General features: G+C 48.2%; 1 protein-coding gene across 8 annotated transcripts in view; it reads left to right on the top strand.

Moving 5' to 3' along the window:
* Positions 1 to 943: 943 nt before the first annotated feature.
* Positions 944 to 13,697, top strand: part of TSEN2 (tRNA splicing endonuclease subunit 2) — a 57,283-nt gene continuing 44,529 nt past the window's right edge. For 2 of the 8 annotated variants that reach the window (XR_014064363.1, XR_014064365.1), the window contains exons 1-4: positions 944 to 987; positions 6,707 to 6,913; positions 8,344 to 8,425; positions 13,049 to 13,085. Coding sequence is in view for 3 of the 8 variants with exons in the window: in XM_081526362.1 (XP_081382488.1) it covers positions 3,572 to 3,577; positions 5,540 to 5,626; positions 6,707 to 6,913; positions 8,344 to 8,425; positions 13,049 to 13,085 (419 nt within the window). In the remaining 5 variants the exon portion in view is untranslated. Of the gene's footprint in view, positions 3,578 to 5,539; positions 5,627 to 6,706; positions 6,914 to 8,343; positions 8,435 to 13,048; positions 13,086 to 13,697 lie in introns of all 8 variants that reach the window. The other 6 variants (XM_081526362.1, XR_014064362.1, XR_014064364.1 and 3 more) reach the window with 6 other exon arrangements.

Below are 13,697 nucleotides of genomic sequence, written 5' to 3'. Positions count from 1 at the left end.
AGATGGACCTTTGTTGGCAAAGTAATGTCTCTGCTTTTTAACGTGCTGTCTAGGTTGGTCATAACTTTTCTTCCAAGGAGTAAGTGTCTTTTAATTTCATGGATGCAGTCACCATCTGCAGTGATTTTGGAGCCCCCCAAAAATAAAGTCTGTCACTCTTTCCACTGTTTCCCCGTCTATTTGCCATGAAGTGATCCCATGACTGGATGCCATGATCTCAGTATTCTGAATGTTGAGCTTTAAGCCACTTTTCCACTCTCCTCTTTCATCAAGAGGCTCTTGTCACTCACTAAAGATCTCACAGTTGGTGAGGGGGGAGGTGAGGATGCTAAGGCAGGTCTGACTCCAGGCCTGTTGTCCTGGACGCTAAATGGGGCGGCCAGTGCCCACCGTGGCTTCTGGTCAGAGCCCACTGTGAGAGGGCAATTCCTTACAGGTTCCCTGCATGCTTCACTTACACAGGAGCATTGAAAAGGCCGAGGTCTGCGGGCTGAGCTCAGCCTACCCGCTTCCTCAGGGCTTGGGTCATGTCGAGTGCAGTCGCTTCAAGCATCCGGTCTCCCCAGGGGCGAGGACCACAACTCCTTAAGACCTGTCTTCGTGTCTCGTCCTATCACTGTCATTCCAATACCTCCCAGCTACGTGACACTGGCTAAATAACAGATCTCATCTGTGAAATGGATCTTATGGGACTGCTGTGGGGATTAAACGAGAACAGCACCTGTGCAGAGGGGCTATCGGTACAATCGCGGGAAGCGCAGGAAAGAGGACGCGCCGCCCGCGACTCACACCGGGGGCACACCCCACTGAGACCCGCCTGCAAGCCCCGCGCAAGCGCGCTGCGCAAAGACCTGGCGGGCCCTCCCGCAGGTTCCGCGGCTGCGCAGTCGCCTTGTTTTGCGGCTGCGCTGCTTGACGGCAGCGGTGTCCGCCCCCCTTTGCCAGTGTTGCCAGGGTAACGCCGCGCGCGCCGGGGGGCGGAGGAAGGTAAGGTACCCTGGGCTCCGGGAGCGGGTGGCGACTCGAGGCTCCCAGTGCGGTGGCCGCGGCCCTCGAGGGGGCTCGTCCGCGGGAGGAGACGTCGCCTTTTCCGAAAGCTCTCCGGGGCGAGAGTAGAAGCGGCCCTGGGACGTTCCTCGGGGCGCAGAGCCATGCGGAACTGGGCCGGGACGCTGGGCCCAGAATCCTAGTTCTGCCGGGATATTAACCCCCTTTCCCCTTCCCCGTGTACCTGCAACCCTCTCTTTTCTGTGCCTTTTCTGGACACATTGACGCCAGTGCCGGGGGCAGAGTAAGGCGAGGTGCATCTGATAACAGACCATGCCCGAGAGGAGCCTTCCTTAGTGGCTAGTAGGGTTGCTGGGCGCCGCTCTAGGAAACCAGCAAAGGGACAGGTTATGACACGGAGTTGGGGGAGTCTGTTGAGCCCTTGACATTTTTTTTTTTGCTCATTAGTTGCAGCTGCGGCTTTTCTCCTGGCTCGCACATCACATGGTAGGCTCAGTACCAGGCTCTCTCGCACAATTACCAGTCAGTCTTCAAAGGTTTAACTTGTTTGTGTGTCTTAGTCTCGGGTTCTAACCTGAAAGCTCCCCAGAGGCAGGATTGTTTGTCTTTTCCTTTTCATCCTTGCCTTCTCGAGCCCACAAGGTACCCACTTGGAGCCTTAAGCGTTTTTTGTTGTTGTTATTGTTTTTTTTTTAATTGGGAGAATGTGAGTTCTGCTGAGTGGGAGGCTTTAACCAGCTGCTTTGGCAAAGTGGGCCCAGGGGGTTGGAAAATTAAATAATGTTACCTCCCCCCTCCCTTTTTGTCTTTCTTTGTTTTGTTTGGAATAAACATTTATTGAACACCTAAAAGGTGTTAGCTTGTGTGCTCAAGGGAAGAATTAGGAACCAACCCTGCTTTTGATAGAAAACTAAATGTACTGTGTACTTAACACTGGGTGCCTGGAGTCAGTATGGCCAGGTTTGGAAAAGCAAAAGAAACAACTTCTTACAGGTGCATAGCACTCCTCCCCCCACCCCCGAGTCCCTTTCCTCCTCTCTACGAAGTGGGATGGCTGTTGGCATTGAGTTTGAATAGGCCATCCTGTCTCTAGTGGTTGGAAACTGGACTACATATTGAAATCACCTGGATCCCATCTCTGACCTTCTGATGTAATTGTAGGTTAGGCCTGGACATTGGGAGTTTCAAAATTTCCCCAGGTGATTCTAAGAGCAGCCAAGCTTGAGAGCCACTGTTACATACGACCCCAGGTCAATTTTCTTAATCTTTTAAACTTTTTTTTTTTTTTGGCCATGCGTTATGGCTTGTAGGAACTTAGTTCCTCAGCCAGGGATTGAACCTTAGCAGTGAAGGCACAGTCTAAAGTCTGCTGAGAAGTCAGAGAATTCCCTCTTAACCTTCATTCCTGTTAATTGCTGGTAATATTGCAATACATGGATATGTTGTTGTTCTTTAGTCGCAAAGTCCTGTCTGACTCTTTTGCGACCCCATGGACTGTAGCTCACCAAGCTCCTCTATCCATGGATTTCCCAGGCAAAAATACTAAAGTGGGTTGCCATTTCCTTCTCCAAGGGATCTTCCCGACCGAGGGATCGAACCCGAGTCTCCTGCATTGGCAGGCAGATTGTTTACCAACCAGGGAAGCCTATATGGATGCAGCATGTTTTTTAAAATGTTTTTATTATTTATTTACATATTTGGCTGCACCGGGTCTTAGTTGTTTAACATGTGAGTGGCTTCCACACAGTTTTCTAGTCCTAATCAATTTGAAGATGAAATTGAGTTCAGGGACCATACATGGGTTGTTAAAATCACGTGATCATAATGGTAGCTCTGCACATATGGAAGGCCTGCTAAAAGGCACATCCTCCTTGATGTCCATGTGGTCACATGCACAGAGGTGACACCAGACCTCCGAGTTTTGAGGTCTTGGGAAAAGCAGGGAGTCTTGTGAGAGGAGCTTCTATGATGCCAACTTGGGTTAAAGTACAGAATTCTTGCCATCAAATGTCAGAGCTCATTCTAGCCTTTCTTAAAGAATATAACAGCAGTCAAAAAAGGAGAATCCTAAACAAACTAGGCAAATTAAAACAGAACTTTTCTCTTTCACTGGTTTGAGAGAATTTAATAGGAAGTCCTTGAAGTTAGTCATTAAACATTTTCTGTTTTAAAAAAATCTTTTAATGTAATATGTACAAGTCAAATACTAACCAGCCGTTAAGTTATAAAAGTGAACTGCTTATAAAAGTCCACGAATTATTCCTGGAAATCCTAACTAGAAACTAGTGTCCTGCCTCAAAAAAGTCAACACAACATTATTTTAAGTTTTAGAATAAGTTGCCATTTCTTCAGTTGCATGCTAAATGCCCTTGACACTTGAATAACATAGAAGTCAGGGTGCTGACGCTCTGTTACAGTCAAAACTCCGAGGGTAACTTTCAGTCCGCCTCCATATCCCGGGTTCCTTTACATCTAAGGTTCTGCATCTGTGGACTCAACCAACCATGGATGGTGTATCACTGTAGCATTTACTATTGAAAAAAGTCTGCGTGTTCGTGTACCCATGCAGGTAAACCCCATGTTATTCGGGGTCCACTGTAGTTGCTTGGATTGAGTGACAGATTGGCAAGTGAAAGTCTACTTAAAATGCCCTTGAGAGGGAATCTCTTAATTGCCCATTAACATGTGGTATACATAGTTTTGTTCTGAACACTATATGGCAAGATGTGTGAATATATACACACACATATTTGTATATGAAATGTATGCAGTCATGCTCAATATTTACATCTATTGAGGGACTCATTTAGAAATTATCTTAGCATTTTGCTGTTTGGAATACTTTATAGCAATCTTAAGAAGGTTTCAACTTGCTGATTCTTTTTATAGTTACTATCGTAATTGGTTGTCTCATTTTCTTTGTCGTCATTTAATTCCTTCACATCTTTTGGAGGGTGGCTAAAGGAATCCTTACACATTGGACAACGCTTTTGATTTCTTTCTTTTCCCTAACATTTACTTATTTGGCTGCGCTGGGTCTTAGTTGTGGCACTTGGGATTTTTTTTTTAGTTGCAGTGTGCCGGCTCCTAGCCTGTGGGAGAAAGAGTGGAAGAGTCGGTGCATCTCTGGGAGGAGTGGTTCTGCGGGGGGGGTGGGGCTCGCTGTCTTGTCTTTGCTGCACTTGGGGCTCGTTGTCCTGCCAGGAATAATTTGTTTGTGTGTCTGTTTCCCCATCTGGCCCGTGGGCTCATGAAAGGAGCGGCATGTGTGTTTCCCCTCGTATCCACAGCATGATCTCAACCATATGAGAAATGAAAAACCATACAGAAAAAAATCGAAATATTTTTAAAAGAGTAAATTACAACTACACTGGATATTATTTCTGTGCTGTCTCATTCAGTTCGGTGCAGTTCAGTCACTCAGTCGTGTCCAACTCTTTGCCACCCCATGAGTCGCAGCATGCCAGGCCTCCCTGTCCATCACCAGCTCCCGGAGTTTACCCAAACTCATGTCCATCGAGTGATGACATAGGATGAGATGGCTGTCTCATTAGCAAAAATCAAAAGTCTGAGCACACACATTGCCGCTGAGTCTGTAGCAGCACGCACACTCTTCTTTAATATTTATTTTTAAATATTTGGCTGTGCCTTGTCTTAATGTTGGCAGTGGGTTCTTAATTGTGCCCTGCGAACTCTTCTAGTTGTGGCGTGTGGGGTCTAGCTCCCTGACCAGGGATCGAACCCTGGGCCCCAGCACTGGGAGCACAGGGTCTTAAGCCTCTGGACCACCAGGGAAGTCCCTGGGTTTCTTTTTTAATGGGCCTAAACCCCGGGAGCCCCTCAGCTTCCTGCCTGTGCTTTCACCGCCTTCACTGGCTGTTTCCGGCTTGAGTGCATCCTGTGTCCAACAGATGCTGGTACTGAGTGCAGGGCGCAGCTAAGCAGTCAGTAGTGCTTTTTCCCCTGTGAGCGTTTGGAGCTCAAGAGGCTAAGCACGTGGGTGGTACAGCATCCTTGGGTCTTCACGCGCCACATGTGCTGGCAGCCTCAGTCCGGTCCAGAGCTGGGACTGGGCACGGAGCAGGTCCTGGTCCCCATCTCGTTCCAGCGCGTGGAGCGCCAGGCCCTGTCTCCTGCACTCCCCACGTTCCCCCCCTTACACATGGTTGGGTTTTCCTGAGCTGATACATCTGCTGTGGCCCTCTGTCTTTATCACAACAGCGTGCCCGATTTGACTTCCTTCCTCCAGCCGTTATTGAACTGCAGCCTGTGTGTGTCTTGTCCTTGTTTTGCCTCCTCGGGTTGAGGAAGGGAGAGATACCGACTTCACCTCCCTTTCCTCCCTCAGGGTGCTGCTGCTGTTTAGTCGCTCAGTCGTGTCTGACTCTTTGCAGCTGCCTGAACCACAGCACACCAGGCTCCCTTATCCTTCACCGTCTCTGAAAGTTTGCTCAAATTCAGGTCCATTGAGTCATGGTGACGCTGTCTAATCATTTCTTCCTCTGTCGCCCCCTTCTCCTCTTGCCTTCAGTCTCTCCCAACCTCAGCATCTATTCTCGTGAGTCGGCTCCTTGCATCAGGTGGCCAAAATATTGGAGCTTCAGCATCAGTCCTTCCAGTGAGTATTCAGGGTTGATTTCCTTTAGGATGGACTGGTTTGAGCTCCTTGCTGTTCAAGGGACTCTAGTAGTGCTGGGTGTCAAGTAATTCCAGGATTCCCCATAACCCTCAGCCCCTAACCTGGATAATCAGTGAGCCTTCCAACAAAAGGGACGGCTGCCGCCGCTGCTCCCAGCAGGACCTGGAGGGAGGAGCAGAGCCCTTCCCCTCCGGGCCTCTGACGACATTTCTCTAATCTGGCCCTGCTTTCTCATCCATCAGCGGTGTTGGTAGCGCTCAGCCCGTAATAATAACCATAGTGGACACGCAGAGTGCTCGGTGCCACATGCTGGAGGCTGTTCTAGGCACCTTCTGGGTCTTCACTATAAGATGGAGTCTGTTTTTATCCTTATTTTGAGGAGGAGAAAACCAAAGCATGAAGAGACAAAGTAAGTTTCGCCCATCACGTGGCTGGGCAGCAGGGAGCCGATTCCAGTCCCCACACTCTGGCCTGACGCTTCCTGCTCTTAGCAGCTCACGCTTGGTGCCTTAAATGATGACCATTTAAAGTCATTGTCGTTATTATTAATTTACCTGAAAAACTGGGAGATGATCCTTTTTTGGAATACGAAGCGCTCACTACCTGTGCTTCTTTGAGGACGGGATCCTTTTGGTTTTCTCTCTGTGTCCCCAGCAGCCCTGGTGATTAGGAGCCTCTGGTGGGTGCTCAGTAAATGTCTATTGGCCGAGTGAGAGGGCGGAAGGAATCCTCAAGGACAGAAGCCCTCTTGTGCCCGCTGGCAGGAGGCCTTTGAGTAACGTTGTGCCTCTCGACCTGTCTCTAGGCTCAGAGTCGCAAGCTGTGATCAGAAATCATGCCACAACTCCTGGGGCATTGTTGTGGGAATTCATTGGGGTCCCCTTGGGGAGTGGGGTTTGTGCTGCTCCAACAGAACCGTCTGGGTTTTCTCTCTTTTGAATATTTGGTTTTTCCCACAGGCCACGAGGTTTTTCTGATCCTGAGTGTACAGGCACTCGCGTGTCTGATCGGCGTGGTAACTGACTGACTGGCTTCTTTCTGTCTCTCACACTCCTGAAGGAACAGTCACTTCGGACGATGGCGGAGGCGGTGTTCCGTCCCCCAAAGAGGAAGAGAAGGGTGCACGAGAGCTATGAGTCTCCGCTGCCCATCCCGTGCAGTCAGGACCATGGTCCTGAGAAGGACTTCAGAGTCTTCCGGGCTGAGATGATAGACAGCCACGTGATCGTGAGGGGCCTGGAAGACATGGAGCAGCTCTACGGAAAGGTAGGTGTGGGCGGCTCCCTGACAGCCCCCAGCCAGCCGTGCTCCCCCGCCTACCCCCAGAAGCAGACCACCAGTGACCCACACATGCTCCTTGAGGTCCGGTCCAGCGTGGGAGCCGAATCAGGTGCGCAGAGGACCATAACCCCCACCCACGAACCCACATTGTAGCAGTGAACTTGGGTCAGTGCATTGACTTTTCTTGCTTCTTGATTGTAAAATTAACATGTGTTCATTGTTTTAAAAAAAACAAAAGAATTTCAAGCAGTTTACAGAAATGTCACGGGTAAGAAGTACAGTGTGACCCTCACCCCCTTCCATCCCCGGGGGTGACCGTGGAGCGGCAGACTGTTGTGCTGCAGGACAACCCAGATGAGGCCTCCGCTTGTCCTCCGGCTCCTTACCTGCCCGCCCTCCTGGTTGAGGACCTCTCTGATGAGGGCGCGTTCCAGTTTCGGCTTTTGCCATCACTGATGGGTGTGGGATGAGATGGGAAGCTTCCTTATCTTCTGCCCCATAGCTAGTTCAACTCTGGAGGCACTTTTAAGACGGCTTTATAGAGGTATAAAGCCATAAAATTCTCCCTTTCAAGTGTACACCACGACGACTGTAACAAACTCAGAGAGTTGTGCGGCCTCCCCACGGCCACAGGGGGTTCCCTGGTGCCCAGTGTACTTCATCCCTGCCCCCACCCCCAGCCCAGGCGCTCCTGCTCCACTTCCTGCCTCTGTAAGTGTGGCTTCTCTAGTCGTTTTCTATGAAATCCATGTCGCAGCCAGCCTCCCAGAGTGGGATACGTGGATGGCATTGACCCTGGTGGGTCAGAGGTCCAGGCCAAGGGCAGTCTCCCCGACGGTCGTAACACATAACACTTAGCAGGGGCTTTGTGAAGCGCTGTACCGGTGATTTGTTCTGACTGTTCAATCTGGGTGGAGGGTGTAAGGTGTTCGTTTTATTCTCTCAGTTGTCTGTGGGTTTAAATATTTTCTGGTTTTAAGAAATGGTGGAGAGAGAGCCAGTTTTTGGAGGCAGCAGGAAGGAGAGGAGTAGTATCAGTTCTGGGTGCATGGGAATCCGAGAGCTAGTGGACTGGGGTGAACTGGTGAACTGTGTCTGGTGGACGTGGCTCCTGGCCCACGTGTGCGGAGGACACCCCATCTCTGTCTCCCCTTCGCCTTCAGCTCCCCGGGCCGGACTAAAAGCGTTGCTCCTGAGACAAAGGAGGTGCACAGGGAACGTCCCAGCTCCCTTCACACAATCGGAGGGAGAAAAAATGCTATGATCCATCTTCATAGTAATCATTAATGTAATCAAAGGGAAGATATCAGGCTGTGAACAATGCGATGACTCTCTTGTTAACTCAAATAATTCTCCTTCAGCTAAAAAATGAATAACTCAACATGAGCTAACTCTCTTTCTTCTCTTCCTGGAAGGGTTATTTTGGAAAAGGCATCCTGTCCAGAAGCCGACCAAACTTCACAATCTCAGATCCTAAGCTGGTTGCTAAATGGAAAGGTAAGACTTGTACAACATTGCATTCTTTTGGCAAATTATCTTTTTCTTCATTTTTAGCTTTCACACCAGATTAGACTGTAAAATTCCAAAGGAGAAGTAACATGCCACTGGCAATCTTACTGCTAAAAATATCAGCTAAAGTAATTCTAATCATGGTGAAAGGGCTCTTAACAATTAGTGAAAATGTGTTTCATCTAATTTCTGAAATTAACAGAAGTGTTATTCAGACTTTTCTGTCATTAAGCATTGCCTAGCAGTGTCCTAGGCATGTGGAAGGTTCTAGTCATTAAGGTGTCTGCTCACCCGTATGCGAGGCGAATTTTGTTTTTAGGTTTGAAATTTGCAGCAGTAACCATGGCATTGATGTATTTGTAAAATGTACTAATATGTGTAGTTCTCAATAGCTATTTCTCTTTATTTTATAAATCTTACATCTTGGTATATTTTTCTAAGGGGAGTCTCATGGTAAGTATGTAACCAATACCAGCAGGTTAAAACATAGTTAGAAAAGATTTTTAAAAACATTATATTGCAAGAAAAAAATAGAAATTAAAACTGCACTGAGATACCATTTCAGCAATCAGAATGACAGAGATCCGAAAGTCTCGCAGCCTGCCCCGTTGGTGAGCCCTGAGAAATACTCTCCTGTGATCCTGCGGGGGCTGCAGGTAGTACGGCCTTTATGGAGAGGAATTGGCTGTCTCAAAAAATCACATATGCATTACTCCCCCTCCCCATCCTCCCCTCCCCCCCGAACCGCTGGTAACCTTCACATGCTTTCTGTGCCCTTGATTTCACCCATTCTAAATATTTCTTGTAAGGGGAAAAAACTCTTGTGTCCTCCACATGGGATAATTTTTTCAAGGTTTGTCCGTGTTGTAGCATGTATCAGAACTTCATTCTGAGTGCTGTTCCATGGTATGGATATATTTTGTGTTTTTTGTTTGTTTATCCATAAATGGATATTTGGGGTGTTTCTACTGTCATGAGTAGTGCTGGTCTGAGCATTCATGTACGGGTTTCCATAGTACGTATGTTTTCATTTCTCTTGTGTATATACCTAGGAGTGGACTCACTGGATCAAACGATTCTTCTATTTTAATTTTTTGAGGAATCACAAACTGTTTTCCATCACACCTGCGTCATTTTACATTCCCACCAGCAGTGCATAAGGTTTTCCAGTTTTTCCACATCCTCACCACCACTCGTTATTTTGTTTTTTTGAATAATAGCCATTTTAATGGGCGTGACATGGTAATAAAAGTTTATCATTTTAATGAAGTCTTATTTATCCTTTTTATTTTCTTGCATGTGCTTTTGCTGTCATGTTTAGGGAACCATTACCAAATCCAAGCTCATGCAGATTTTCCCCAGGGTTTCTTCTAAGAGATTGATAGTTTCAGCTCTCAAGTTTGGGTCTTTCATCTGTTTTGATTTAATTTTACTTTGATGTAAGATATGGGTCCAGCGTCATTGTTTTGCCCGAAGATACCCAGTTGTCCAATAGATGTGTTTGCTTTTAACTCAGCAATTCCACTCCTGAGAATTTATGTTAAAGATAAGCTAGCAAAAATATGAAAAGAAAGAGCCCAGGGCTGTTCATTGCAACACTGTTTCTAATGTTAAAAGGGCTAGAAATAACCCAAGTAGCCATGCGGGTACCAGCCGAATATAAAGTATAGACCATTCTTACAAGGATGTGCTGTGGAGCTGAGATAGGAATAGGTGCTCACTAGGCTGTTATTTCTAAGCAGAGAAAGCAAAGTAAAGGACAGTGTGCCATGGGTCATCTAAGGGGAGGAGATTACAAATATGTTTTGAAATGTGAAGAAGGATAAACTGTAATTTTTTTTTAAATGCCTGTGAGGGAGGGATAGAACAGAGAGAGAAGAGAGACTAGATTTGACTTTGGAAACTCATAAATGTATTACATGACTACAAACGAAAGTTAAATTTTAAAAAGTAGTTTTATTTTTAAAAAATTCGAGAAAATGAAGAATCTGTATATCACGTTGATGGTGTAGCCACAGGGGAAGCTATTTTGAGTGACTTTAAAGCATAATTGGGGCTCCCCTGGTTGCTCAGTGGTGAAGAATCCGCCTGCAAATGCAGGAGACATGGGTTCAATCCCTGGTCCGGGAAGATCCCATCAGCCACGGAATAACTAAGCCCATGCCCCACAAGTGCTGAGCCGGTGTGCCTTAACTGCTGAAGCCCAAGAGACCTAGAGCCCATGCTCCGCAACAGGAGAAAGGCCCATGCAGCAACGAAGATCCTGCACAGCCAAAAATAAGTAAATTACTAAAAGAGATCCCACATGCCACGTGGCATGGCCAAAAACACACACAGTAATTCAGTCCTAATGGGATAGACGTTGTATTTCTTGCCACAATGTTGTGGAACAAACCACCCCAAAATTCAGTGGTCTTCAACAGCAGCCACATTGCTCATTTGAGTCTCCAGCTGTTCTGGGTAGGTCTGCTGTTCTTGGCTGGATGGGCTCATGTCTGGTTAGTCATGGATCTGCTGGCCGCAGCGACAAATGCAGTGATAGATCCAGCTAGACTGGATGGCTGTCAGCTGGTCCAGGATGGTCTCAACTGCTACGAGGGGTGGAGGGCACCATGTATATCATCCTCCGCGGGCCAGCTCGGGCATGCTCTCCAGTTATTGTGAACGCTCGGGAAGATCCCCTGGAGAAGGAAATGGCAACCCGCTCCAGTAGTCTTGCCTGGAGAATTCCGTGGAGAGAGGAGCCCTGGAAGGCCACAGTCCAGGGCGCCGCAGAGAGTCAGATACAGCTTAGCACCGGAGCACACATGCAGCAAAGATGGAATGATGGGAGGTGTGTGTCTCGAATAATCTGGGGGCCAGGCCAGAAGACGTAGGGAGCATGACTTATTGTTCGGTCGCTCAGTTGTGTCCAACTCTTTGCGACCCCATGGTCTGTAGCACACCAGGCTCCTCTTATCCATGGAATGCTCCAGGCAAGAATACTAGAGTGGGTTTCTGTTTCCTCCTCCAGGGATCTTCCCCACCCAGAGATTAAATCCACTTCTCCTGAATTGGCAGGCAGATTCTTTACCACTGAGCCACCTGGGAAGCCTGAACTGGCCATGACTTAAAGCTGCGTGATGGGAACATGGAAATATATTATACTATTCTCTCTACTTTTATACACTTTAAGTTTTTTCATAGAGTTTTAATTTTTAAAAAGGGAGGGAAAAAAGTAGAGCAAATAAGCATCATGACTTTGTCCTCATCACCCAGCCTCAGCAGTTACTAATACTTGGGCAAAAAAAAATAAAAAGTTTCAAATAGTGAGATGGTCTTAACTGTTGAGAAGCCTTTCCTGATCTGTGTAGTGTAACTAAGTTTTCAGTAGTGATCAAAATGTGAAGGAAATGCATTTAGGCCAAGGAAGCAGAGATTAAGGGTGCAGGCTGCCCTCAGGAAGCAGATCTCCTCAAGTGTCCATTATAGGATGTTCTTCAGCATTTTGGCTTCAGCCTCACCTTCCACCCTTTGTCCCGTTCTACCCCGTTGTACCTGTTGACACCACATCCGCTGTGGGCTGCCGGCTGTTGTGTGAACCTGCTGTGCATTTGCCGTCTCCCAGCCTCTTCACGGATCCCTCTGCATTTTCCCCTGATCTACCTGGCGAACTCGTACTCATTCTGCAGAGCCCAACTCAATTATTCCTTCTCCTTTGTGTTTTTTCCTAACCCTTCCAGTTCAAGTAAGCCAGTCCCTTTACAACACATGCTTTCCTTGCCATGTATCAGCTGGAGTTAGAATCATTCGTTCAGCTGGTCTGTCTCCCCAGCTAGAGTGTGAATATCTTGAGGAGAGGGGATTTGCTTTATTGCATCTGTATTTCCTGTGCTTGGTAGGTGGAAGGGTGTCAGTAACACTGGTTAAATTGTTGCTTGTTAAACTACCAGAAGAGGAAGGTCATGACACCAGGAAAACTGTCATTCCTAAGGAGACAAGAGTCGGTGAACTCGCTTTGCCAGGATTTTAAAGCCAAACATCGACAACTCCAGGCGTTTAGAGCACTGGGCAGGGAGGCCGAGTCAGGAAACAGAGGTGACTTCGCCAAAGGCAGGGTCAGAGAGGTCAAGGACAAAAACCTACACCTCGAGGTGACCTCGTCAGTGCTTTAGGCAGAAAGCCAGATGCCCAGCAGAATGAAGTGTGCACCTTTAGGGCCTCAGTGCTCTCACTGAGAAATCGAGGGCCTGGGGCTTCCCTGGTGGTCCAGTGGTTAAGAATCTGCCCTGCAACGCGGGGGACACCGGTTCGATCCCTGGTCTGGGAAGTGAAAATAAATAAGTCGGGGGCCTGAGCATCCAGAGGTGATAGTTTCCCCCTCCGTGCCGCGGCCGCTTAGCTGGAGTGTTGAGAAGGGTTCCGAGGTTATGTCTGAGCCCTGACGGGTCCGCAGCACCTCCAGGGGCTGTGGGCAGCAGAGAGCGGTGGTTTATACAGCATGTGTTCGCTGCGGCTGCTTGGACAGGATTAATCAACCTTCTGGGTGTGAGATTTTTGCAGACCTCGGAATTCTCTGTCTTTTCTAGGCTGGCAGTCTGTAAACTAACAGAAACTTCCTTGTTGTTGCAGATACGAAGCTAGACCTGCCAGTAATCACATCAAAGAAGTAAGTCTTGGTGGACGTTGGCCGTGGGCAAAATTACGTGGGTCAGGCACTGGGCAGGCGCTGGAGATAGGAGCGGAGGAGAGCTCTGGGTCCTCTCCTCGGGGCTGTGTAGTCTAGTCACTGTAGACTCTCTCAGGAGAGGAGGAGGAGGAGGCAGTTGACTCTTCCGTGATGAGTATCGTGACGGGCTGTTGCCCTCACTGTCGGCATCGTTACCGTCGTCATAGTAGCGCCATTCCTGGTCCAGGCCACCTACCCGTATCATCCCAGTTCATCTTTTTGGGAAACCTTTGAGGTGGGTGTAGTTGTTTGCGTCCCCTGCATGGGGAGCCTCCCGAGAGCTGCCCAAGAGGACTTGAGCTTGAACCAGGCAGAGCAGCTCCGGAGCCTGGGGGCGGGGGGTGACTGTGAACTTGTACGTGCCAGCGTTTCTGGAGCCTCTCCCACGCGACAGGCGCTGCGCTCCTAGCAGCTTTATGGGTTAGCTGCTTTTGTCCGCTCATCGCCCTCAGGAGGTCAGTCCTGTTGTTGTCTGTCTTGTAAGGTGAGGACACAGAACAGGAAGAGGTTAGTTAACTTGCTCAGGGTCAGCACTTAGACCTAAGCTGCTGC

Source organism: Giraffa tippelskirchi, chromosome 9, assembly GCF_054371585.1.
Source record: "Giraffa tippelskirchi isolate mGirTip1 chromosome 9, T2T-mGirTip1v1.2.pri, whole genome shotgun sequence".
Taxonomy (NCBI): Eukaryota; Metazoa; Chordata; class Mammalia; order Artiodactyla; family Giraffidae; genus Giraffa; species Giraffa tippelskirchi.
Note: the sequence above shows the minus strand (reverse complement) of the source record. Positions and strands in the feature narration are given on the sequence as shown.